The following is a 25,144-nucleotide window of genomic DNA, read 5'->3' on the forward strand; positions in this document are numbered from 1 at the left end:
AGTATTATTATATACATGTTGGCATACCATACGTGAGTCTATGGTGGGATTAGTTGTCAAATTCAAAATATTTTTAATGTCAGATGTCAAACTTCAAAATGAATGAAATAAAATTCAATTTAATTTTTGTCTTGTTTGTTTGTGTGTTGTTTTGATTTTGTGTCGATAAGTTTGCGTTTGCTTGTATATGCTATTAACACTTCTTATAATTTATTACATACAACTTTCATTAATTAGGAATAGGATGATATGAAACATGTCGGTATCCGATCGAAAGGAAAATGTTGGAGTTTACGAACTTGTTACGGAACTTTGCAATAAAACAGCAGCGAAATGCTCCCAGACGAAGGTTTCACAGAAACTTTTGTCGGCGAAAATGAGATCGCATGCTTACGAAATGATTCTAAGGAAGTCGAGGACCGAGTTACCTTCCACTGGCGGGGATCCTATAACAGACTTGTTGTCATATCACTTTGTGTTGCAAAGAAGTGTTAAGAACGTCGCCGAGTATAAGAGGGCACTTGATTTGAAAAACGCTATAAGTCAGATTCGCAAGACGGATTTTGGGGAACACAAAGATTGCGTGTATGACGCTCTGAGACTGTTGGTTGGACTTCGCGACTCTGTTAAGGTTGATACTGCGGATCATTTGTTTCAGGTATGTGGTGGTGGTGGTACATTCGCTAATTGTATGGATACATTCACCAATTCTATGGTTACATTCATTAATTGCATGTTACATTTAATATTTATGCGCTTAGTGCTAATAGATAGAGTGGTGATATGAAATTGTTAACTAATGCAATTTTGACAGCAGCATATATATTATATTAGCTTCACTTGTATGTTTGTCAGTGAGTAACTCCGTTTTTCAGTAGAAAGAGATCAACATACATCCTTATCTTACCCTGCATGTATGAAAGAAAGAAATAGAATACCGAAAGCTTTTTAGTTGATTTTATCATAAAAGCGTGTTTTTTAGTTATTTGAACTATATTTATTAGATTAACACTTAACTAACAGAATCCGTCTTATTGTAAAGTTATAAGCTATTTAGTTTTATTCAACACTACTACTGAACAAACTTATATATTATTTACATGCATTTAATTTCAGAATCCATTCTCATTTGGCCTTTTAGATGAGATGCTTCCAAAGCCCAGAAAGGAACCGTTTGGCTCTCCACAACCATATTCATACTTCCCATCTTATGTGTTTGAGTTGCCATACTCATTGAAAGCCCAGAGCACTATATTGGAAAACCAAAAATCACAGAGCTATACAGAGTATACCGTTGAGAGCTTTGATTCCAGATCATGTAAGTTAACATTATACATGTTAGGATAAGTATAGTTTGACGACCTGCATGGCGGAGCGGCCACCATACCGGTCTGACGCATAAAGGGTTCGATCCCCGGCCAGACAGGTAACTAAATGATGAATTTAGATTTCTGTTTCTGGGTCTGGGTGTTTGTGTATTTGTCTATGTGTGTGTCCATGGCACCCACGACACAGGGAATCCTAGTGTGGGGAGTGAGTGTAGAAAGTGTTTAATATTTATTTATTATTTTTAATATTATTTATAAAGTTAGTGTCAAACTGCTAGTCCCCTCTGAAAGAAATGAGTCACATTGCAACAGCAAATTGTAGATATCAGTGGGACGAAGACAGTGCGGGATCCCCCCGCCACCCGTAACTGTCTGCTCTTGCCAGCCAGTACATAGATGCGATGCTTGTAGTTGTGTTTGACCTCATTGGCTCTCTGACTACACCTGAGCGAACAATTTCAGAGCGGACTAGCAGTTTGCGCGGACAATGTCTAGCTTAAAGTAGTGGTAATGATATATTTTATGATGACCACTGTGTTAGTACCATTGCCACCTATTTTTATGTGGTAGGCTTACAATTCATCTATCTGTCCATACTTTGGCTACCAATACCTATTGATTACAGTGAATATTGCTACTATTGAAATAAGTATGGTGATGTCATGGTAGTGGTCACTTAAATGTTAGAGTTTCGATCATAATATATTTGTGATGTGAAGGTTTATAAAAAAAAAATGCCAAAGGTATGTGAAGTCTACCAATATGCACTTGGCTAGCGCGGTGGACTATGGCCTAATCCTTTTCATTACCAGAGGAGACCCGTGCCCAGCAGTGGGACAATAATGGGTTGATGATGATACTTGTGATGATTCTATAATTGAATCTCTTAATCAATTGAATCTCTCTGAATGCTATCATTTTTATTTGTAGTATTGAAATATATTTTTTTAACAAGTTATAAATGTATATATATCAACTGTTCCAGTTCTTCCTGATAACTACTCACAGTTGGGGTCAGTAGAGACTAAAACATTCCTCAGTCCTATGTCGTTGGCATCTAAGACTTCTACTTGTATATCACCGTACTCAGAAACCACAATACTCAATTACCCAAGACTGACTGGTCCGAGAGATCTTCAGATACCTTCATCTACATCTGCTGAAGGTAATGTTAAAGTAAGTATCGCTTGGAAGAAACATGTCATCACTTCTTGATGTTATGTGTGTATTACATATTTATTTTATTATAAGAATTTCAAGTGAATGAAAACCTAATGAGAAAATTGAAATTATTAAGAGACCTCTAAAAATAATTGTAAAAATTTGTGAACATGGTGTAAGAGCCAAATATTTCTAACTAGATCTACAACACTTTTACTTTTAGTTAAGGTTTAGCTATGACTTCTTTAGTGGTAAGCTTTTATCTATCCTTCGGGAACTGTATATTTATTGGGATAAAAGGTCTATGTCCATTTCAATTTTGTAGATAAGTCATGAAAGTATAGCAAGTAGGAAACAAACTCACATTTATAATATTAGTTAGATTAAGATTCTGAGAGGATAGCCATGCCCAGGTGAGGCATAATAATGATGATGGTAAATTGGTTATTACAAAAGATATTTTTACTTGGCCTTATATTACGGAACCGAAAACTGGTGTCCTAGCATTCATTTTCATTGTAAATATCAATATGATTTTCTTTCAGATTTCATTAGCAAGTTCAAGTGAGAAAACCAATGTTAAAGAAGTGTATCGAGCCAAAACAGACGAGAGTCTTGATACTTGGGAGCTAGCCATGCAGGTGGACAAAGATGTGCCTCTAGAGATATGGGAAGTGGTTTGTAAGTAAAGTTAAAAAAATAAAAGTTAAAAATTATATAAACATTGAAGTTTAAAATGTTAGAACATTTCTGGTTCAATTGACAAGATACCATCACCATATATATTGCTGCCCTATTACAAATCAAATCAAAATGTTTTATTCTAAATAGGTTATTTACAGAGAACTTTTTGAATTTCAATACAACTACCACCACTTCACAAGGTGTTTTGTTATGGAGAAGTGGCGAAAGAAACTCCATAACACACATCTTTTAAAAAAAATGTTTTTTACAATGTTCGATTTAACCTAACGGTACATTAACATTGTTAAGCATTGATGAATTGTGGCTTGAAGGGTGTAGTACCAAAGAGACACATATATGACTCTTTGGTTAAGTTCATATAGAACTCCAATCTCTCTCTTTCTTTCTTTGTAGGACTTTAAAGGAATACAGTTCTCAATGGGCGGCAGTGGCTCATTTGTTATATTATCATCTAGCTGACCCGGCAAACTTTGTACCGCCTCAAAATCTATTTATCAAATATATTTCATATAAAATATAGCCTATGTTACTCATAGATAATGTAGCAGTAAAATCGGTCCAGTAGTTTTCGAGCCTATTCATTACAACCAAACAAACAAACAAAGTTTTTCTCTTTATAATATTAGTGTAGATATAAAAAAAAAACTCCAATAATCTATATAGCATAGTACCCTCAAATTCCTCAAAAAAATTATATAGTTTGTAAATTCTACTGTATAAATAATTCTCTCTTTTCAGCTAAACTTCCACCTATAAACGAGAGGCAACTCATAGCAACATCAACACGGGAACTAGGAATTTGGAGAAGAATTTACAGTGGCCATTCAGATCTTAATGTGATATCTGAGAAGCAATTTATCAGACATGTCATGTATTTAATAAGTAAGTTTAATATAAGGATAGTTCTTGTATGCTTACGTGGCAAAATATTATGGAAATAAGCATTAATTCCGAAATATATATTTTGAAGAAAAGACCTATATGCAATTTATTGCAATTTTACAGACATTTTTATAAGGACTGTCTTCTTAAAATATATGTATGAAAAAGATGTTTTTATTTTTTTTAATATAGGAGTAGCAGATGAACGTGCATCCACCTGATGGTAAGTAGCTATTGCTGCCCATAGACATCTGTTATCAACCCCAGATAGGATTAGATATTTCTACTTGAGGTCGGCAACAGATGCGCCGCTACACCTGATGACAAAGATGATGAGGCATTCCGCCTCATTCAACATTTCCTTTGTTTCATAAACCTAATTTATTACTAAAGTTCATTTATCTTTATAGTTGGTGTGGAAACAAATTCTTTTCCATTCAGTCAAGAATCAAACTGTTTTTATGTGAAAGAGAATCTAGTACTGGAAGGCATATCAAAAGAACGCATAGTTGGTTATGTGTCGACGTTTCTCGCAGTGGGCACATATTATAGAAGACTTTACAATTTTGCCTTCAATCAGAGCCTTGAAGATCATTTTCATAGCAAGGGATTGATTTATGAAGTAAGTAAAAGTTGTATATTATTTACAGGGTTCCGTACCCAAAGGGTAAAACTGGTACCCTGTTACTCTAAAGTGGGGAAGTCCCTGCTTAAGCGTCTGTTGTCTGTCAGTCTTGAAGGTGGTAGAACCCTTTAAGGTTCGACTCCGGCGTCACCACCGCTACACCTATTTCTACCTAATAACAGCAGTGTTAGGCGCTGCTGGGGGGGATTACGGTTCTTACGGCGCCAAGATTTGAATGCGGATCCGTATAGATTTCGATGAGACAAGACGAAAAGTAAGAATAAATTTTTTTGATATCTCGCTTAGTTTTCGAGATATCGATACTCAAAAATTATTCGAAAATTTTGATTTTTTGCGTTTTAAAAGTGAAATTGCCGAGGAACGGCGCGGCGGAAACGGGTGCGACTGGTATCTCCGGATAGGGGAGGACGTGCAGAATACGGTAGAAGAAAAATGAAGAGAATTCGTTAAGAAACGGCGGAGGAAAATGAGAAAAACCAAAAATTGATTTTTGAAAAACGGAGAAAATTATATTTAAAAATTTAGAAAACGGAGAGAAACGGAAGTAGTATGTGCGAAAAGGTATCGTTGAGACGAGTACGATGGTATAAAATAATTAGAAATCGGGCAAGGGACAACGAAGTTAGAGGTGATTGAAATTTGAGTTGGTTAGGTTAGGTTAGGTTAGGTTAGGTTTTTTTTATTATTATTATTATTATCATAATAATAATGATAATCATAATAAAGGATAAAATATATCTTCAAAAAATTTTTTCAATAAAATTCCAACATTTTTAATAATGTATTTATTAATATCTTGAAAACTAAGCAAGATATCGAAAAATATTATTCTTTGTTTTCGTTTTCTTTTCCAAAAATCTATCGAAATACATCATTAAAAGAATATATATTTTTTTTTATTTTTCGATTTTTAAATATCGATATCTCGAAAACTAAGCGAGATATCAAAAAAAAATATTCTTAGTTTTCGTCTTGTCTCGTCGAGATCTATAAGGATACGCATTAAAATTTTGGCGCCGTAAGAATCGTAATCGTGCCCGCTGCTGTGTTCCGGCACACCCTTCAAACCGGAACACAGCAGCGCTTAACACTGCTGTTACATAACCATTCAGCCACTTATTTTAAACTAAAACATTGTTTGCGTTCATTTAGGCCGCCAGAGAAGTAGTAAGGAGATATCTTCTGAAGTTCCGATTGATAGCCACAGAGATATACGAAAAATACTGCAAGAACAGTTCCGAAGAATTAAACTGCATGCCAACATTACTGGAGATATTGTATCACATTGAGCCACTAAAATATGAAATAGAAACTGTCGCTTCAATATATAAGATGATTAATATAGGTAAGATAAATCTTGAATATTAAAGTATTATTAGCTTAACTATTTAATAGCGAAGTCAGGGTTAAGTGTTGACACATAATATAAAAATTAAGGTCATTTTGAGCCCTTTCAAAACATTAATAATGAAATAAATTTATATTATTTTAGTGATTTTTTCTTTCTCATGAATATACGATTGGGCGATTGCAAGGGTATAGATAGTAATATTATGTTCAGCTCAATAAGAAACTTCATGGCAATAACATAATAATCTACATTTATCTGTTACGCATATCAATATATAGTTATCTTGTGAACTGTCACAATTACTGTCCATGCATTTTTAAGTATGTACTTATATACATGTTTAAGCAGTAATTTCTAAATTAAATTTAATATTGATTCATTAATTTCAGAATCCAAAACCTTACCCCATGGGGCCGAGCTAATGTCGTATTTTTTCAACGAAATATCATTGGTGACGCACAAAAGAACTGCGCAAACTTTATTCAGCTCCTTGTTTTCCGTGTGCAAGGTTTATTTCAAGTAAATATATTTAAAATACCTTCTAAAATACTTTTGTGGTTCGACTCCGGCGGCACCACCGCCACACCTATTTCTACCTAATAACAGCAGTGTTAGGCGCTGCTGTGTTCCGGTTTGAAGGGTGTGGTAAGAGAGACAGACGTTTCCGAGGCGTTCCAGCTTAGTCCTCAGGGGTAGCGGCGCATCTGTGGCCGACCTCGGGTAGGAATATCTAATCCTATCTGGGGTTGATTACAGATATCCATGGGTGGCAGTAGCCACTTACCATCATCATCATTAGGTGGACTGCATGCTCGTCTGCTACTCTTATATATTTAAAAAAAAAATACATATCAAATAAATGAAATGGTATAATCAGTCTCACTATTTCGTTCTTTTACAGGATACAAAGATACATTTATATTTTTAAGTAATTAACACTCATGCAACAATATTGGTTTAGGCTGTGTTTGCTAAATGTTTCCCTTTTATTGGGTCCTGAAAAGAAAGAAACCATTTTTTTTTAATTTACGTCGTTTGTTTATTTGTTTTACGTTTAAAGTACAGTAACTTTCAAATTGTAATTCATATCGGGTCAACATTTAACAGATTATTATGAAGTTACCAGTCTTGGACTATGTTGAGTTTGGTGGAAAGATTTGTCTCAATATCTTACAATATAAATACAATTTTCAGATTTATCGAAAGGTTTATTTTCGAAGGCGAGCTGGACGATAGATACAACGAGTTTTTCATTCGGAAAGACAATCAATACGTGAACTCGCGAACGAAGCGCTACTGGGACAAGGGATTCCATATAACTCTGAGTGTGGCCGTGCCAGACTTCCTGAGACCTATTGCATCATTCATATTGTTGTGTGGGAAGTCGTTGAGGTTGCTCAAACTGTGTAATCCTAATGTAAGTAGTATAATGGTAACAAATTTTATTCTTATAGCCACATAGACGGCATTTAATATAGTAAGAGTATTTAAGATTCTCTGTGTTTCGAGCTACGACACCGCATTCTATAGTATGAATTAAAGGTTTTAGTACAGAAGTATAGTCCGCGTCAAACTGCTAGTCCGCTTTGAAGTTGTTGCGAGTAGGTGTAGTCATACAATTTGCTATGGCGACGCGATTCATTTCTATATTCAGAGCGGGTTAGTTCGTTAGTTTTACGCGGACTATACTGAATGTTATGGTCTGGTAAATTGGTCAAAATTAGTAAAATAGTGTCCAGATCAATTCTAACCAATAAACCATGAAATATATTTTAATTGCTATATTATTTTTGTAGGATCCCTTAGTACTCCTCATATCATCCGACCACCCCTCAGTGCGATGTTGCGCTACATTTGAAGAGCTCGGTCGTCAACAGCAAGTGCTTGATGTGTACAGAACGAGGTGCCTGTTCGTCAGCGGGGAGCCGGTGACCTTCGACCAGATACTGCTGAAGCGGGAGGCTGAGAGGAAGGCGTTCACCGAAATGGCGTCGTTGAAACAAGCCGAGACTATGGAGAAGATTGTTGGTGAGATCTATATTATAGTTTTCTTTATTTCTTGAAGAGCTTACTTGTTATAATGCAGAAATTGACATTACTATGGTGGGATCCACCGTCTTTTAAATTACTTGATGATTTTCTAATTCTAAAGATTTAATTTTTAATTATAATTTCTATATTTTTAGCGGAGCGCAAAAGATTAGCTCAGCTCATAATAGCGGAAAAGCAGCACTCTCTCAGGGTGTTAGAAGCGGCGATCGCTGAAGCCAAAGCGGCTAAGAACGAAGCGAAGCAACGCGAGAGAAAACGCTATGCCCTAGAAGAAGCCGCTGAGCGGGCCACCGAGGAAGTTGATGCTAGGTTGAAGGAAGACGAAAGGTAATTTACCTTAAATTGACTGCTGTTTGTTGTTATAAGTATAGATGTCTTTTTCGCTCTTATTTTATATTAAAAGATGTCGAATAATACGATATGGGAATAATAGTTCGATTTCATTTAATATGTATGTGTGTAATGAGTGTGTGCGTATGTGTGGGGATAAGATTATTTAGCTTCGTTTGCATGGCTTTGTTTTGTTTAATATCAGATTCAATTTCTTCAAATTAATTCAAGTAACATTTACCTAATAGATTACTTACTGTTGTTTGTATTTACAAATATCTTCTATTTTTGTAGAAATAAGATGATGGAATATTATTCGAAATTAAACATGGAAGTCGAAAAAAGTAAGATACACACTGAGTGGAAGATAAAACGATTACAATTGGATCAAAGTAGAATGCAATTACTATCGACCGAAGAACGAAATCTGAAACGAGAAAAATTAGAACTAGAACACCAGAGAAATGAAGCTGTTATGCAAATGTCAATACAAAGTTGTGATACAAGGTCTGATGATGACATCTATGATGGTAACGATGATAATAACATAAAAAATGATAACGATAATGATAACAACAATGGAAATAACGACAATAACAATGACAATAATAATGATAATAATAATGATAATACTCGAATAATAGAAACCAATATGACTGATTCAACCCCATCAATAGAGTTGGAAGAAATTGTAAAAAAATCCGAATCAGTTGCTAATAAGGCGAAAGCGGAAAGCTCTAGTGATGTATTTAGCGCTATTTGTAACGTTGCCAAAAGTATATTTGGCGTATCAAAACACAAAGAAGAGACTAAATGCGATAATGAAGTTGTTATTGATACGCAAGGTAACGTCGTCACACATGACACTGAAAATAATACTAATACCACGAACTTTGGAACATCTAACAAAGTTATAGGAGCCAATCTAAATGACGCGTTTGATAATATCAGATTTTTAGAAATGCGACAGGAGGCATTGAAAAATAAGCACAAAGTTATGTCACATGAGTTTGGTCAAACCGATAATGAAAACAACCAAATAAAAGATACAGCGCCGTTAATAAAACTGCCTTCCGTGGACGAAGAAAATAATGTAGAAGACGAATGGTCGCCATATGCAGAAGCGAGGAGAAATAAACTGAAAGTTCTCGGCGCAGAATTCGGCCTTATCAAAGAAGAAACGAAACATGTGCCCACAGAACCAAGAACTGAGGCCCAAAAAGAGGCGTTGATAAATAAACAGAAAGTATTAGGAGTCGAATACAATCTTCCTGTTGAAATTGCGGCGAAGAAAGAAGCTCTCAATGTGGCACAAGAGGAAGCGGTGCGGAATAAAAATAAAATTCTCGGCTCTGAATATGAAACGGGAACGAAGACGATTTCTAAACCTAATATGGCGAGAAAATCTAGCTTGACATTGAATTTAAAACCGTATGAAGATACCTCTGCTAAGAATTTCGGTACCACGCCCAGCACTGGGGCACTTACGCCAGGAGAATACTTCCCAAGGGTAAGTCCTCTTATACAATATATAAATGTTGAATATATTATTTACTAAGTTTATGAACGTTTTACTTAATAAGAATGAATTGTTAAAAAGTATGTATTTATAATATTTACTACACTATGATTTAAAAAATATAAATAACAAAATGTAACAAATTATTGACAAAATAAGGTTTATATTTGGTTTGAGGTTTTCATAACAACATATTTATTAACATTGATAATGTTTATTTTTAGCTTGATTTAGAAACTCCAACTACTGCGGATATGCCAACCGACGGCCCAATGACTAGCGATGTGTTTACGCCTAGAAGTGAAACAAGCAAAGATTTAGAATCAGGAAAAATCAAACCGAATAAAGACAAAGATTTCCTAACATCAGACGGGTTTAATTTCTCTCTAATAGTTGACGATGACGCCGCAGCTTCAGAAGGCGTTAGTGATGTTCAAACTGAAGCTAGTCCGGATAACTCACCGGTAAAATCTATGGATCTATGTGACGCAAAGAATATCAATATTAGAACGTCAGTATTCAATATACTAGACGGCTCTTACAATTTGGATAATTTCGATCCGTTTGGTGTAAAGGAGTTGCAAAAGTTTTCAAAGGACTATTTCAATAATAAAATGAGCTCGAACACTTCTCTGTCATTCTACACTCATCCAGCCAAAATAATGGAGGAGGTAAAGAAACCGCCATACAATAATATATTTTCTTCTCGAATTTTCGAAGATGACGATGATAAATATGAAACAGGGAGTGATAATATAGCAACACTGACCGCTTGTCTCCAAAGATCGGTAATGTTGCCATTAACATATCAGTTGGAAGTCGTAAATAATTCGATTCTAACGTATTTCCTTGTTAACTTGGATATGTATGAGCATTTGAGGAGTTTAAAGGACTATTTCTTTTTGATGGACGGGGAATTTTCTAGAAGCATATGCCACAATCTGTTTATGAAGCTCACTAAAACGCTAAACCCTCAGGAATTATTGAACTTTGCAACTTTACACAACATATTGGATAAAGCTCTCGGGTCATCAATATCACGTAAGTTAAAATCTAATAGTTTTATTTTCAGTTTGTAGTAAACCAAAATTCACATATAATGAAAATTATTTTGAGTGTTTCTGGACTTTGAATTTTGTCATCTTGTGGTATATTTGTAATACCATTTTAATACTTATAAATTGAGGATAGTGTATCGTAGATATTTGGGAGAATACATACAGTATTTAATATCCCGAAAAAAAAAACAATTAACTATTTTCAGTATAAAACGGATATTTTTTATAGGCTCTAGAAAATAAAAAAATAAAAATTAGAGTTTAGAAAATATTTTGAAATAAAATACAGCCATTGTTTTATAAATTTGTGTACATGATGCTTTATTATTTATTTTTCAGATGTTCACAAATTTTCCGAGAACCTCTCGTTTACGATAACGGATTCGCCGCTAAGCTTCCAACACAGTTCTCCTGATGTCCTACAATGCCTCTCCCTAACATACTCTGTTAGTTGGCCGCTGAACATCATACTGTCTCAGGAAGCTCTGCTCCGGTACGCAAGGGTCTTCCAGTTTTTGATCAAGATGAGGAGAATATTTTGGGTTCTTAGTGAGGACTTTGAGGTGAGGATGTTCGTGCTAGTCTAGCATACAGTGTAAAGTAGCTACTGAAAATATTCCGAGGTTTAGTAAGTGAGAAAACAATTATTCCAACCGATTCCACCCAATATTATTAATTGAATTGTCTTACATACTGTGAGAACTATTAATTTTCCCTGCTATATATAATTTAAAAAACTTAAAATCAATATTTATACAAGGTACTCAAATAAAAAGAGTTCATACTTCCATATCTAATACAATATTTACCTAAATTCCAAATATTTTCGCGGAGTTCAATCCTGAGACTCGCCGGTACAATGTCAGTTAACGGTCTATAATTATTAACTGACAGACAATTGTATTGTCATCACAGCCTCAGTTTGCAAATACACCTCACAACCTAGTTTTCACCTTGTTAACAGAAAAAGGATCTACATAATAATTTACTTAAGAGATTGTTAAAATGTTATATTTACATTTTTATAAATCACTTCCAGACACTGAAGTTATCGGCGAAGCTATCTCGACAGCACTCACGGAAACTCCTCAGATCTCCTCACTACATATCGGTACAAATCTACAGGCACGTGATGGCCTCTTTAATAAGGGCATTGGACAATTACATAGTGACTACTTGTATACTCAGCTCTTGGACGGAGTTTGAGAAGGATTTGAAGAAGGCTCGAACACTCGATGATTTGTACGAGTGCCACGTGGTGTATATAAAGAAAGTGTTGTTCAGATGCCTTTTGAATAATAGATCGACGCCAGTCATGAAGTTATTGAATGATATTTTCACTGTGATACTAAAGTTCAGTCGCGTTTTGAAATCTGGGTAAGTTATAAGAAACATATGTTTCTATTTACAGGAATGAATAAAATTTAAATGTATATCTAATTCTGATATCTGAGAGATTTCAAAATTTATCTTAAATTTTTCTTTGATGTTTATGTGGACTACTATCCACTGCTACTAAACAAATATGCATAATTCATTCATTCTTTATTGGGTATTCTTCAAAGTAATTTTTCTTTATATTGTAAATTAGCCATACAAACTTTGGTATTTTTTTTATATATACAAATGTTCAAAGGGTAACTCGTATTTATAAATATATATGTAGTGATATATAAATTGTATTTTTATGATTTGTATGTGTTACAGAGAATGGCAACAAAAAGAACTGAACGGTTGTTTCACTCACTCCAGCTTCGTGCAACTTGAGGAATTGTTCCATTTATTTGAAAAACTCGCGAAGTACTTGCACAAAGTAGTAACAAAGTTAATGGAGTGCGGTTACCAAAGGCATTTAGTAGAACTACTCACGATGGTCAATTTAAATGGTTACTACGACCATAATAAGTCCAAGGAAGACACCAATATAAGTGTTCAATCAACTTGAAGATGTATCTTCTAAGAGGTTGTGAAATTGTTTCTTATAAAGAAGTTTGTTTTGTTAACAAGCGGATATTATGAGTATTTTAAGCAAGATCTGTTAAAATTCGCTTAAAATTGTTATGCTTAGCAATTTGTTGATTAGCGGTTTTGTTGAAGAATATTATTATATTGCATAATCAGTGATATTTGTTACAAAACACGTATTTGAGCTTATTACGTTTAATTTAAGTAAATACGAATAAATAATTGGTTCCGTCTCGAATATTTATAAAATTGTATTCATAAAACATTATGTTCATTAACTTAATTATGCTTAATTTATTACTTTTATTAAATGTAATTTGAAGGTTTTGTTTACCATTTTTAATTCACTTGTCATTTTAACAGGATACTGTGATATTCTTCCCACCTAATTTACTATAATCAATAAGGTACGTTATAAAGTAAAATCTTATTCTTAGGTTTTCAACATATTTTAACTAAAAACTCAATGCTTGTGTAATTATACATTATTTCAATGAAAATATCCGAAACTTAAAGATCTGATAATGATGATAATCTCTTTTATACTTCCTGGTTTTAATAAAAAGGACCGCAATGGAAGTAGGATTAAGTTCTAGAGTTGGTAGAAATATGTCATTGGCTCTTGGAGCAAGAATTGATTAGCCTATATCGGGCGTTATATCGCTTTTTCTGATGTTCGTGTTACGCCTGTTAGTATCTTTATAAGATTGAATTCATCTAGGATCAAAATAAAAGGTCAAAACAAACATATTTTTTATTTTGTTGGCCGAGGATCAAAACTTGTACCTTCTGTGTGTCAAATTAGTATAGATACCACTGCACCACGGTCGTTGAGGAATAGTACGCAATTTAGGCTTAATTTTAGGAACTATTAGCACCTTATTAACTGAGTTCCATCATTTTGAGATCTAAGTTTAGACCGATTTACATTTATGTTCAATACTCACGGAATTATTTCTAAAAATAACTACAGTTTTAGCCAATATTAGAATCAAAAGAGTTCGTTGTATCGTAGAAGTTTAAAGAATGTGTTTTATTGTTATATTAGGTTAGATAAATACCGCTTAAATAGTAATAGAGATTGTTAACAGAATATTTGTGTGAACCTATTTTTATATGTTTATCACATTTAGAACGTAGAAGTTAATTTGGTCACCATAGATGTTTGCAGTTTGTTGAATGCGTTTAATACAGTATTTGTGTAACTGATTATTATTTTAAATTAATATTCTTTTTTAAGAATATTCCATTACTTATTATCAGGTATTTGAAATTAAGGATATTTTGTGTGTCAAATTGGTAAAACATAATCCAATATTTTAATTTTACATATTCATTAAATATATATACTATTTTAACTGCATTTATAAATTATTATTAAGTTTTTTTTATTGTCTAACATAATAATCGAGAAAATGTTACTTGGCGTCTTTAAATCATCAGCTTTTTGGTTTACACCCTTTTGTATTTAAAATATGTGAATAAAGCTTTTTTTATATGAATACAGTTTATTATTTTCGGTCCATTAAACCATTAAATATATTTTCATAAATACATGTTGTTAGGGCAGCGATGTGGAAACCCTTTACGACGTTAAACACAGTCAAATCTACAAATCACTCATAACAATTTTTGTCTAAACATTATGATATGATAATATTTATATGTTATCAAAGTGCGAACATGTTTTAATCCATAAAAAGTTTTTAAATCAAGATCGTTAACCTATATTTTATAATCTATGGGGTTCTATGTAGTAAACATTCCAGAGAGACTTTGTTGATGTTTCAAAAATATGAGAATAAATTTATCAATAGAAATAATTATGACATTTTAATGGAGTTTAGGGGAATCTAAGGAAATAGTCCAACGCGCACCACTAAATGTGTCAATTACAATTAGAGCAACAGCATGTCTTTATTATCACGCAGTTCCTATATTTTTATACCTAAAAGAGATTTTAAGAAAAAAAGAAGAATTTCCTTATTTATGTAACTTGTTTTGTTGTTTTAATAAAGAGATTATTACAGAGTCATCTATTGTAAGTTATGTTTAACTTGTTACACTTAGTAGCGCCATCTAGCGTTGAATAGCAAACTTTTATCTGCCATCTATCGTCCAGTAGACTATTATGAAAATAGTTTTAATATTAAAACATTTGTTATCTAATTATATATATATTATATAGTATTTATATATCTCCATTTCTGGTGTTTTTAAACCACGTGTAAAATTTATTGTACTCTGAAATATTATATATTGTAATTAACGTACGTACACTCCGTATTTATTAGTTGTCGTTTATATCCGTTGCGACAGTGGCGCCAATATTTTCCTTATAATCAGGGTGTGTTTTCATGAATACCTCATTCTATTGCAATTCGTCCTGAGGTGAACATCTGAGCCTTATCGGTTCAGCGCGAGTGACATTGAAGTGAAAGCTTACATTCCCTCCTTCAGTTCCCTTCCTACTATTGTTGAATAAACATCAATTTGGTTCATTCGACATCCAAAAAATAAACATTCTGTGAAAAATATCGACTCGGTGGAAACTTATCGGCGAATCGGAGCTATCGATCCGTGAAGAGTTTTCCGGAGTACTACGATAGTTTTCTTCGCTACGAGCGGCTACACGCTTACAAAAACGTTAAATTACAAGAGTCACCGTTGCAACCGCCGAGATGGCGTTCATGATGCCGGTAGTGAAGAACGATTGGGACATATACAACTCCCAGCGGTCTCGGCGAGCGTCGGAGTCCGCGGAGAAGGCCGGCGCCGGCGGGCGGGTGCGCAAGGTGTCGGAGTCGCGCTCGGAGGGCCCGGCGCTGTCGCCGCGCGCGGCCGCGCTCAGCCCGCACCGCAGCGCGCCCGCCATGCGCTCGCTGTCGTACTGCCGCGCGCCGCCGTCGCGGGTCTCGCTGAGGACCGCGCACGAGAGCCCCAAGGGCTCGGCTAGCCCGCCGCGCGGCCCGCGGGATTCGGACAAGTTTCACAGCAGGTTGGTGGAAAAGTTGCGACGGGCCCTCGGGCGGTCGGAGTCGCGCGGCGAGGAGCGCAGCTCGTGAGCTAACCGGGCGTGCTTGTGTGCAGGGCGCGCGCCGACTCCCCGGAGCGACACTCGCGCTGCGGCGCCTGCATGCCCTACCTGTGACGGCGAGCCGTGGCGCCCGCGCCGACACACCATCTGTGATACGTACGAGATAGTGCCCCGAGTTGAGTAGACTTATGAATGTGCTAATAACCTGCGATGGAAGCTCGGAACTTAATCACTTTTGGAGTGCACACGATGCATTAGTATTAGTATTCATACATTCGGTTCGCTTCTCCTAACTGTTGCATGTATGTTTTGATCGTAAGGGTTATTCATTAGAAACTGTATACTGTATAATGTATCGATATGATGTTGTTTGTGTGAAATTGTAACAGGGCTGTATGTTGAATGTTTTAAGACTGCGCTTAGGTTAAGTTGGATACCGGAGCCCTCGTAGAGAGATGCGCTAACATCATCCGGTGGTAATTTTTAGTAGATGGCAGTTCGAAATTGGTATCTGTGATTTGCTATAGATAATTTGTAAGTTGGAGTTATTTAGTTTTACGGAAGATAATGTATCTTTCTTTTGATTTGTGACATAGAGTCGCTGCTAAAATTTTGAGGTTCCTTTGCATAATACATGGAAAGAGTTTTAGAAATTCTTACCGAGGCTAATGTGATGATTTACCTACTTTTAGAAATGTATTAGTTTTTTTATGTTTGCTATTAAATCAAGTATTGGAATCTATTTTCAACAATAGTACATAAAACGTTTGTGAAATATTAAATTTGTTAAAAGAAAATGATCGCAAATGTACTGTAATAAAAAGCCATCTTTTGTAACTGAAAGGGTTTCCATGACTGTAATATCCTTAACTATTATTTATGTATTACTACTTATACCTACTAGTATGTGAACTGTCGATATTGATAACTATAGGGCAAAGCGATTGTAGTCATCTATTGGACAGTGATAGACAAGTATTACTAGATAGAACACGGGGAGTGCCCCAATTAATATAAGCTAAGTATTATTATTATTTTTGTTAAAAAACTGCATGATTTTATGTAATGTTAAATTATGACTGTGTAATCGGACCAGCTTTATTAAATGTACCTTTTCGTATGTTAGTTGTCAGTGAAACTGAAGTATTATATGATCGTATGTATTTTTAATGTAAGTGATATCTCGAAGAGATTTTCAAAATTATGTCAACAAGTTTTGGTCGGATTTTAAGTTGCATGTACGTGTTCCTTTTAACTGAATACAGAACTGCCATAAACTACAGAATTCATAGCTATCTGTTTTATAAACTCTTGAATTTATCACTGGATGTTTTGTGTCCGTACTTTAAAGTTTCGTCTAAGTAATACACTAGATTTATCGTACTGCATGTATGCAATTGCATTGTCTGATCTGAAAATTTAAAATATAATGCTTATTAAATATTTTTTATGTTTTATTTCATCTCCTATTTGATTGAATAACATTACAGTTTTATGTCGAACTATAAAACTGGGGTCTTACATTCTTTTATTACGTTATTATTACGACGCTCGGTGCTCGAACGCTCGGGAGTTTCGTTTCTGGAATATTCCGGCTTGCAATGGGGTGGGGAGCGCACCCCACTGCAGGGGGAAGTAATCCCGACAACACACACATTCACTGGTCTGATACGAACCTGACCTATGCGGAACAAAATATGTATTTGGATGTTTATCTATATAGGTTGTTTCATCTCTTATAGTGTTTATTTATGGTAGTGTATCACTTGATGCTACATTTTTTCGTACTTTCAAGTTCCATTGACCATATTTTTGAATGGAATATACAAAATATGCCCTTTCGATATTTAGTATATCTGCATATTAAATATCGATCTCTGATTACTATTTGAGAAAATTGATTCTTCGAATACTTTTTGAATATTTGTTATAGGTATAAGTTAGATCTTAAAGAATCTTGTCTTGAATATAAAGTTTCTGATATCCAATATAGAAGTGAGAAATTTTAATTTTAAGGGATTAGAATGAAAGAATTAGAATGTAGAGTCAATTATTAACATTCTGTGAATGCTGAACATATTTGCGACTTAATCTTCAATTAATAGTGTTTTACATTATTTACAAGTTTTATCACGAAACTAATAAACTAATGATATCGGTAGGAAACTTGGCCATGAAGTTTTGCATAGGTGTGAATCATGTTATGAAAAATGTAAGTACATACGCCTTAGATAAGAAACATGATTAATCAGTGGAAAACTCAATAGAAGTTTCAATATAAAATACACAAATTTTATTACAATATCGTTTTTGCAAAGAGTGACCCTAAGTGGGATTTTTTAGTTAGAACTTACTCTACTTCGAGATTTTTTTATATTTTGTAAATCATAGGAGCGACTGAGAGATGTTGTATTGTAATATATGTACATAAATATAAATCAGTCGGATGTTATTCTGTCTGGGCGTGGAACAGTATAAATAGGATTAGGTTTACATGTTTGCGTATTATGTATGTACTTACTATGTCTAATGCTATTAAGGTAAAGAGTAGCGACCAATCCTTTCTACTTAAGAAATATGTTATAGGTATGCCTATTGACATAATGCTGAGTACTTATGTGTCTTACGGGTATATTATGTTGAGTACATGTTATCTATAAGCCAATTAAGTAGTGCATACTATTTATAGGGTGTTTGTAACTAAGGTAACTTAGACAATGCACTACTTTACCTAACTACTTTATATGAAAGAGAATAGGAAATTTGTCAATACGTAAATGTGCCTTAAAGGTAAGTAATATAGTGAAAAAGGATTAAGAATATTATAGGTAGTTGTTTTTTCTGGAAGATGTATGGCGCACAACTTTGGCCAAATTAGCAATTGAGTGTCACAGCGACCAAAGGCCGTCCTTGGATGTGTGATCGTTAGTGGAAAGTTTTCGTATCTCCGAGCATCGGCGAGTGCATTCGTCATTGTTCCTTATACGCATTGGAAGAAGTACTGCAAAAAAAGGTTCATTGTATGCTATTAAAAAGAGTGCCACGCTATTTTTGGTTGCAGATATAATTTAATGGTATATTTGGCCCTTATGAAATTTGTATTTATAGTCACACATATTTTGTCGAATAAATTCATGTACCTATTAGAAATAATTATCCCAATTGATGGCTTAGTAAAATATCGTGACGATGAGTTCGTACATAAAAATCCACAGGTTTAAAAGCCCTAAACTGAATGAAAGAAACAAATATTTTGTCACTTTTAAAAATACTTTAATCAATTTAAATTATTCTAATAGTCCTACTGCGCAAAACTCAAAATTGCATTTCCGATTACATCTGGAGTGATAAGATCATTGATAATATATTGCCGTCAATATTTGCATTAATCGAAATCAATGACTCAATTAATGAGAAAGATTCCGCTTATCTTCTTCAATGAATTCGCTAGCTTTTGGCGCTTTTAAAACAAGTGATAAACATTAGTACAAGATAATCCTTATCTATGATAAAAAGCCTGTCATTTTATAGGTACAATGAGTATGATGATGCGTAGTATGAGTGACCGAAATGTATTGATAACTGTATAGGAAATTTCCGTTAGTCGAGTGATATTAATCAAGCCCTAAGTGGAATGATGAATTGAGTAATGAGTATTCATATAGTTTTAATTGCATTTTAAACAATTTAAAGGTATATACTTCGATTGTGGTTTATCAACATATTTCGTCTTTATAGCGGAAAATTTTGCATTGCTGCTCTCCTCTAAAATTCAGATATTTTGGACACGCTTAACAAGGTTCCATCAAATTCCATTTTTAATATGAAAGTAGCAGATGAGTACGTGGACTGCATGTCCACCTGATGTTAAATGGCTACCGTTCCCATTGGAAATCTGTAATCCACCTCAGATAAGATTAGATTCCTACTCGAGGTCGACCACAGATGCCACACTACCCCTGAGGACTAAGCTGGAATGCCCCGAAAAAGTACGTCTCCCTTACCACACCCTTCACACCACACCAATATGCTTACATATTTAATTTAAGCACTAGTCTTCATAACATTTAAAATAAACAAATTATTTAATGATATTATTAACGTACAGTACGAGTATTGTCCGCGCCAAACTGCTAGTCCACTCTGAAGTTGTTGCGAGCAGGTGTAGATATACAATTTGCTATGGCGCGATTCATTTCTATAAATTCAGAGCGGACTAGCAGTTTTACGCGGACTATAAATTACTTACAAATGCCACTGAACTTTGAATGCTAACATTCATAATACAACTAGTAAATGTTACGTGTACGTAAACGTGTTGTTAAACTGTAAGTAGCAAAAGGCCACACCCTATTTCGCGCAACATTCTCACATGTAATGCATTCCTCATAATAAGGCTTCCACGGTAATGGAATTAGGCGCATCCTATTACTATATAACTTTACCACTTTACTTCAAGAGGTAAAGGTTTTCTTTATTTTTTCCTAGAAAAAGGTATTTTAAAGGTTCTGAAAAATGATCGTCGGCGCTGCCAACTTTCTTAAATAAAACAAAGGATAAAAATTAAGTTAAATACACTTTTTAAGTAAATAATTGTCTTCCATCTATTTCAGAGCCGTTGTTAAGAACGAATCTATTTGAAAAAAGTTCAAACTTCACAAGGACAGTGTGGATGGCAGAGTTCACATCTTTTGAGATCATAAGAAGGACTGGAGGCTTGCTATTTTCTTGCATCTTGAAAGAAAGTAATGTTAATTACATTATTTAAAACAGTAGTAATTTTAAATTGCGCTGATTTGTAAAATCTTTATTTCTTTGTTAATGCCTCTTGTAAAGTTATAATCCTTCCAGTGGTAGTTATATTTTTAGTGCATTATGAATTCCCACAGAGTATATTTGTGCGTTTTGCGCATTTTGCGATATTTTCAGCACAACATGTCATTGAATGATGCGCTTGTGTGACGTTTATATTATTTTATACTTATCTATTTGACTGTAAATATAGATGCACGATATTCCACGGGGTAATACATAGCTATGATAATCAACGACGCTTTTTAAATTACTCTATTTTGATAGAGCCATGATGTCATTTTTCTGTAAAATTACAAGTTATTTCCAAAATTTGTTCTATTTTCGCTATTGACTTTGTCTACGAAAAAAGTTATAGAATCAAAGTTTTGTAGATAAGTTATTTTGAAATGGTAGTTGTGCATGTATACAAGTTTTCTTTGCGAATAATAGTTTGCCTGATAGAGCGCGAAAACGACCCCTTTTTCAAGATGGCGGCCAGGGACAAGAGTTGCGATCCTTGGTTTTAGCTTTACACAATCCCTCTGTTGTCATCCAAAAAATAAGCGTCCTTTGACTATTGCACATCGACCAAAAGTTGTAAAATTTCAATGGACTGCGGTATTGTACTGACAATAAAGTATTTTAATATGTATTATGACGTTATACCTACCAAAAAAAAACGGGTACTCTTTTTAAAGATTTTAAATATATGTTTTATTTGTAAAAAATATTCAATACCTATTTTAAACAAAATATAACGAACTCTGTGATCATTACGCACTTATAGGAATTAATCGTAGCCTGCAGTTAAAGTGCGAGATGGTTCTGCGTCAAAAGTTGACCCGCGCCTAATGAGAGGCATAACCAGCACTCGGCAGACGTTCTAACGTTAATTGATTGAATGTACGTTCGTGCCAGAAGGTTCTGCCGATAACAGTTACCAGTTCTAACCGGATTGAGACGCGACATTGATTCCGTCGGCCCAAGCGTGCTAAGTGGACATCGCGCGCTCGCTATCACCACGTTCTAATGCAGTTTGGGATAATCTCATTGTTTTAAAGTATCATTTTGGTGTCATTCTGTAGCTAGACTCAGTGAAATTATTGCTGTACTTATACCTGCACTACACTATTGATATCAACGTAAATTTTAGCACTAACTAAATAGCTTACTAATATAGTTATTACTAAAATATGTGTAAGATGGAAAATGGGTTTAGGTTCACATAATATAATAAATTCCTTTTACTAAAAAAACGTTTGCAGGTTGCAATCTGGCAACTTATCTCAATATTTTGTACATATTGTTTACATTATACATGTAAGAAAAAGCAGTCAGTAACTATTTGAAACTAACAGATGAAATATGAAATTCAGCGGTTATATTATAGTGTTTTCGTGAAAGTTTCGTATAAGTGCGGTATAATGCGAAGAAATTGCATAGCAACAATTCAAAATATGCGGTATAAAGATGCATTCCAATTTAATTCTTCATCTTATCTTCAACCGATCTAATGATACTCCTGCACTATTTGTGGTTACGCATGTCCATTGCTCAAGTGACAAGCGTTATAAATTACATTAAAAAGGAAATATCAGATTTTTTTTAAAAACTTTACCATAATCAGTATAATTGTACGCCTCAGTCTACAAGAATAAATTAAATAACTTAGTTCCGTTTCCCCAATGTAGACTCAGGACCCTAGTAATACCTCAAATAAGTTGTATCTGAATAATAATTCATACGTTTTCCTTGAATTAACAATCTATTAGCTGACTACGTAAAATACGTCATAAGAAACTGCGGATTATACTAATTACTCGTTCCGTTACGTGTGAAGTGACACGCATTTTTGAAATATCCTTGTAATTGTTACACAAGTTCGTGCAACTATTGTCATAGATACCCTACTTCGCAAGTCATATCTACAAAACTAGTAGTTTTATCTAGTGTTATCTAACTAGGAATCTGAAATTCATGTTCTAACTGATAAGGTTATTTAAAGATGTTTAGCGGCTTTGTTCATTAGTCATTGTTTTAATTGTCATTTATGCAACAATTAGAAAAATTGGGAAAAAGTGTTTTATGTCACTTCTAGTAAAGTATTTTTGTAACCTAAGTTAGCCTATCTCTCACACAGAATGACACAAAAAACTTACCTACTCTAAGTGTATATTTTTTATAAAATAATGTAGAGGCAAGGTAGGTACCGTGTAATCTGCTTCATGGTAAGTAAGTAAGTGAAATTTATAATCAAACCCAGATAGGGTTGAACTTACTACTACTACTACGTACTATCTTAAATCGCCCAAGGATGCGTTGTTACCCCAGACAACTAAGTAAAGTGTTCTATCACCTTTAATACAATAATAAATTGCAGTTTCTAGTAAGTGTATAGTGTAGAGCATGCTATTAATCAAATAACCTGAGAAAATAGTAGATATTTTAACAACAGACAAACGATTTACATTTATTTGTACAGACGATTGTAAATCAAGAGTGACGACAACTACTCGTACACTTAGATAAGAATCTTCGAAATTCAGGCTTATTGACGGAAAGAATGGTCACCCCGTTATTTCTATTGTTTACATGTACTGTGCTTACAATGCGTATTGTGTAGATGTCAATTTTGAAATTTCTGTCGCGCTGCTTTCGCTGCTCGTATTCAATTATGGCTTCGTTTAATCAGGCAGTGAACGCGTCAGGCACGGCCCGTATCTGCGTGGTATTATTTTACAATTTAATGCGTCTGATACGCTCTATGTCTGGAAACTTAAATTAATTTTATTTTTTCTTTCATTGCAACATTTACAAGAAAGCTTATTTGAAGGTATTCATAAAATTATATCATTACACAATTAAAACACTCTGCGTGGATAATAAGGTATAATCTTATATCGGCCTTATAAAAGCAACGCCGTACAGAAACTAAAGTTGTCATAACTATCCCGCATCAGGCCATGAAGACGTGACTCTTAGAATAAGATGATTATAACGTACCTACTCTTCATGCTAGCCAAGTATGGATCGGTAGAGTTCTCTACTCTACAAATCCGCACTTAGCCTTTGAGACTTTGTTGTGAATAGTTGGCGTGTAGGTTTTTCTTCACCACCACGATGTTTTCCTTCATCGCTAAAACATTTTTTTATTATTCTCTAATACAAATATATACCTAAGTAACTTTATAAATCAAACCAACAACAGGTCGAAATACTTACCATTTGACTAATCACAGCTTCAATTTTATTACATTTACGAGTGCAATAAAAGTGCAAAGCTATTTCTGTTCTAAAGTATTACGCATCGTGGAGCATAGTAATCCATTGCCGTTGGAACGGAATGTCTTCCAGAGACAGCTTTGTGCTGAAAAGCGTCGTAAAGGTCAATGGATAGAAAGGTCTCTCATTTCAGTTTGAATTGAACTTCAATTTTGCTTGATAAAATCTAGTTTACTGATAAATAAAATTCGTTTCTCAAGGAGATTTTAAAATAACTGACATTTCTTCATTCGTACTCTTGCACATGAGTATGTTTTGATATAAATTATTACTATTACTTTTAACTTCTTGATTTTTTTGTTATTTATTTTTATTTGTATTCGTAACTCTATTCCCTATATAGTCGGTTAAGTTTTTTTGTGTTATGTTCCAAAATTAAAATCAATAAACGATTAGTAATATTCCCATTATGCAAATATTTACCAGTTTTATCACTAAAAGTAGGCATAGAAAAGTAAATAAAATACAGTTGGAATTTTTTATATTTTTTTACGTCGTAGAACTAACAAATTGCACTGAGATGGCGTGAAATATGCATATGTGTAAAAAGTATATATGCACGTTTATATAAATATATCTAGCTACGGAAAATCTGTATGACGTAGGTAAAAAGATATAAACGTCGACTGCATATATTTCGGGATGCATCATTCATTCTAGTAAAGACATAAAATTATTTCAACGGATCTTAAAATAAATATAATGAATCATTGGCAAGTAGCTTGTTAATCTTGGCAATGAATTGATTTTTATGGTCGTCATAAACATAATAATTTATTTGTTTTTGCCAAAACACACACTTAGAAATGCTGAGAGCTACATAATTATGCTTAATTGTGCTATCTGACACGCAAATATAGATTTGTATTTTGTTTTTGTATATGTACATTTTGTAAATAAGTTTCTATTAGTGTATAATTTGTTTTTTTTTTTTAGTTTAATTAGTATATAATTTTATTGTTTCAAATATTGTATATAGCCTTATTATTATTCAAAATAAACTGTAATAATGAAAAAAAATATAGATTTACCGC

At 34.0% G+C, this 25,144-nt stretch overlaps 2 protein-coding genes across 2 annotated transcripts; both read left to right on the top strand.

The window, feature by feature from the left end:
* The first annotated feature begins 81 nt into the window (after positions 1-81).
* Positions 82-14,499, top strand: Grip163 (gamma-tubulin complex component 6). Its single transcript, XM_073074279.1, has 16 exons — positions 82-658; positions 1,117-1,318; positions 2,314-2,504; positions 3,035-3,170; positions 3,933-4,076; positions 4,487-4,698; positions 5,875-6,067; positions 6,463-6,592; positions 7,268-7,490; positions 7,870-8,101; positions 8,260-8,452; positions 8,750-9,965; positions 10,199-11,015; positions 11,372-11,595; positions 12,072-12,409; positions 12,740-14,499. The coding sequence occupies exons 1-16, from the start codon at positions 257-259 to the stop codon at positions 12,975-12,977; spliced, it is 5,091 nt and encodes a 1,696-aa protein (XP_072930380.1). The 5' UTR covers positions 82-256; the 3' UTR covers positions 12,978-14,499.
* An 855-nt stretch (positions 14,500-15,354) lies between these two features.
* On the top strand, positions 15,355-17,477 carry LOC140743464 (uncharacterized). The gene is made up of 2 exons (XM_073074793.1): positions 15,355-15,995; positions 16,088-17,477. The coding sequence occupies exons 1-2, from the start codon at positions 15,679-15,681 to the stop codon at positions 16,146-16,148; spliced, it is 378 nt and encodes a 125-aa protein (XP_072930894.1). The 5' UTR covers positions 15,355-15,678; the 3' UTR covers positions 16,149-17,477.
* Positions 17,478-25,144: the final 7,667 nt, after the last annotated feature.

Source organism: Epargyreus clarus, unplaced genomic scaffold, assembly GCF_041222505.1.
Source record: "Epargyreus clarus isolate Ecla_fem2 unplaced genomic scaffold, WU_Ecla_fem_2.2 ptg000001l, whole genome shotgun sequence".
NCBI classification, from domain to species: Eukaryota; Metazoa; Arthropoda; class Insecta; order Lepidoptera; family Hesperiidae; genus Epargyreus; species Epargyreus clarus.

Coding starts and splice junctions, on each gene's coding strand:
- Grip163 (XM_073074279.1), top strand. CDS start 257: ATGTCGGTATCCGATCGAAAGGAAAATGTTGGAGTTTACGAACTTGTT. Junction 7,491..7,869: donor TCAAACTGTGTAATCCTAAT/GTAAGTAGTATA, acceptor TTATTTTTGTAG/GATCCCTTAGTACTCCTCAT. Junction 11,016..11,371: donor TCTCGGGTCATCAATATCAC/GTAAGTTAAAAT, acceptor TTTATTTTTCAG/ATGTTCACAAATTTTCCGAG.
- LOC140743464 (XM_073074793.1), top strand. CDS start 15,679: ATGGCGTTCATGATGCCGGTAGTGAAGAACGATTGGGACATATACAAC. Junction 15,996..16,087: donor TCGGACAAGTTTCACAGCAG/GTTGGTGGAAAA, acceptor GCTTGTGTGCAG/GGCGCGCGCCGACTCCCCGG.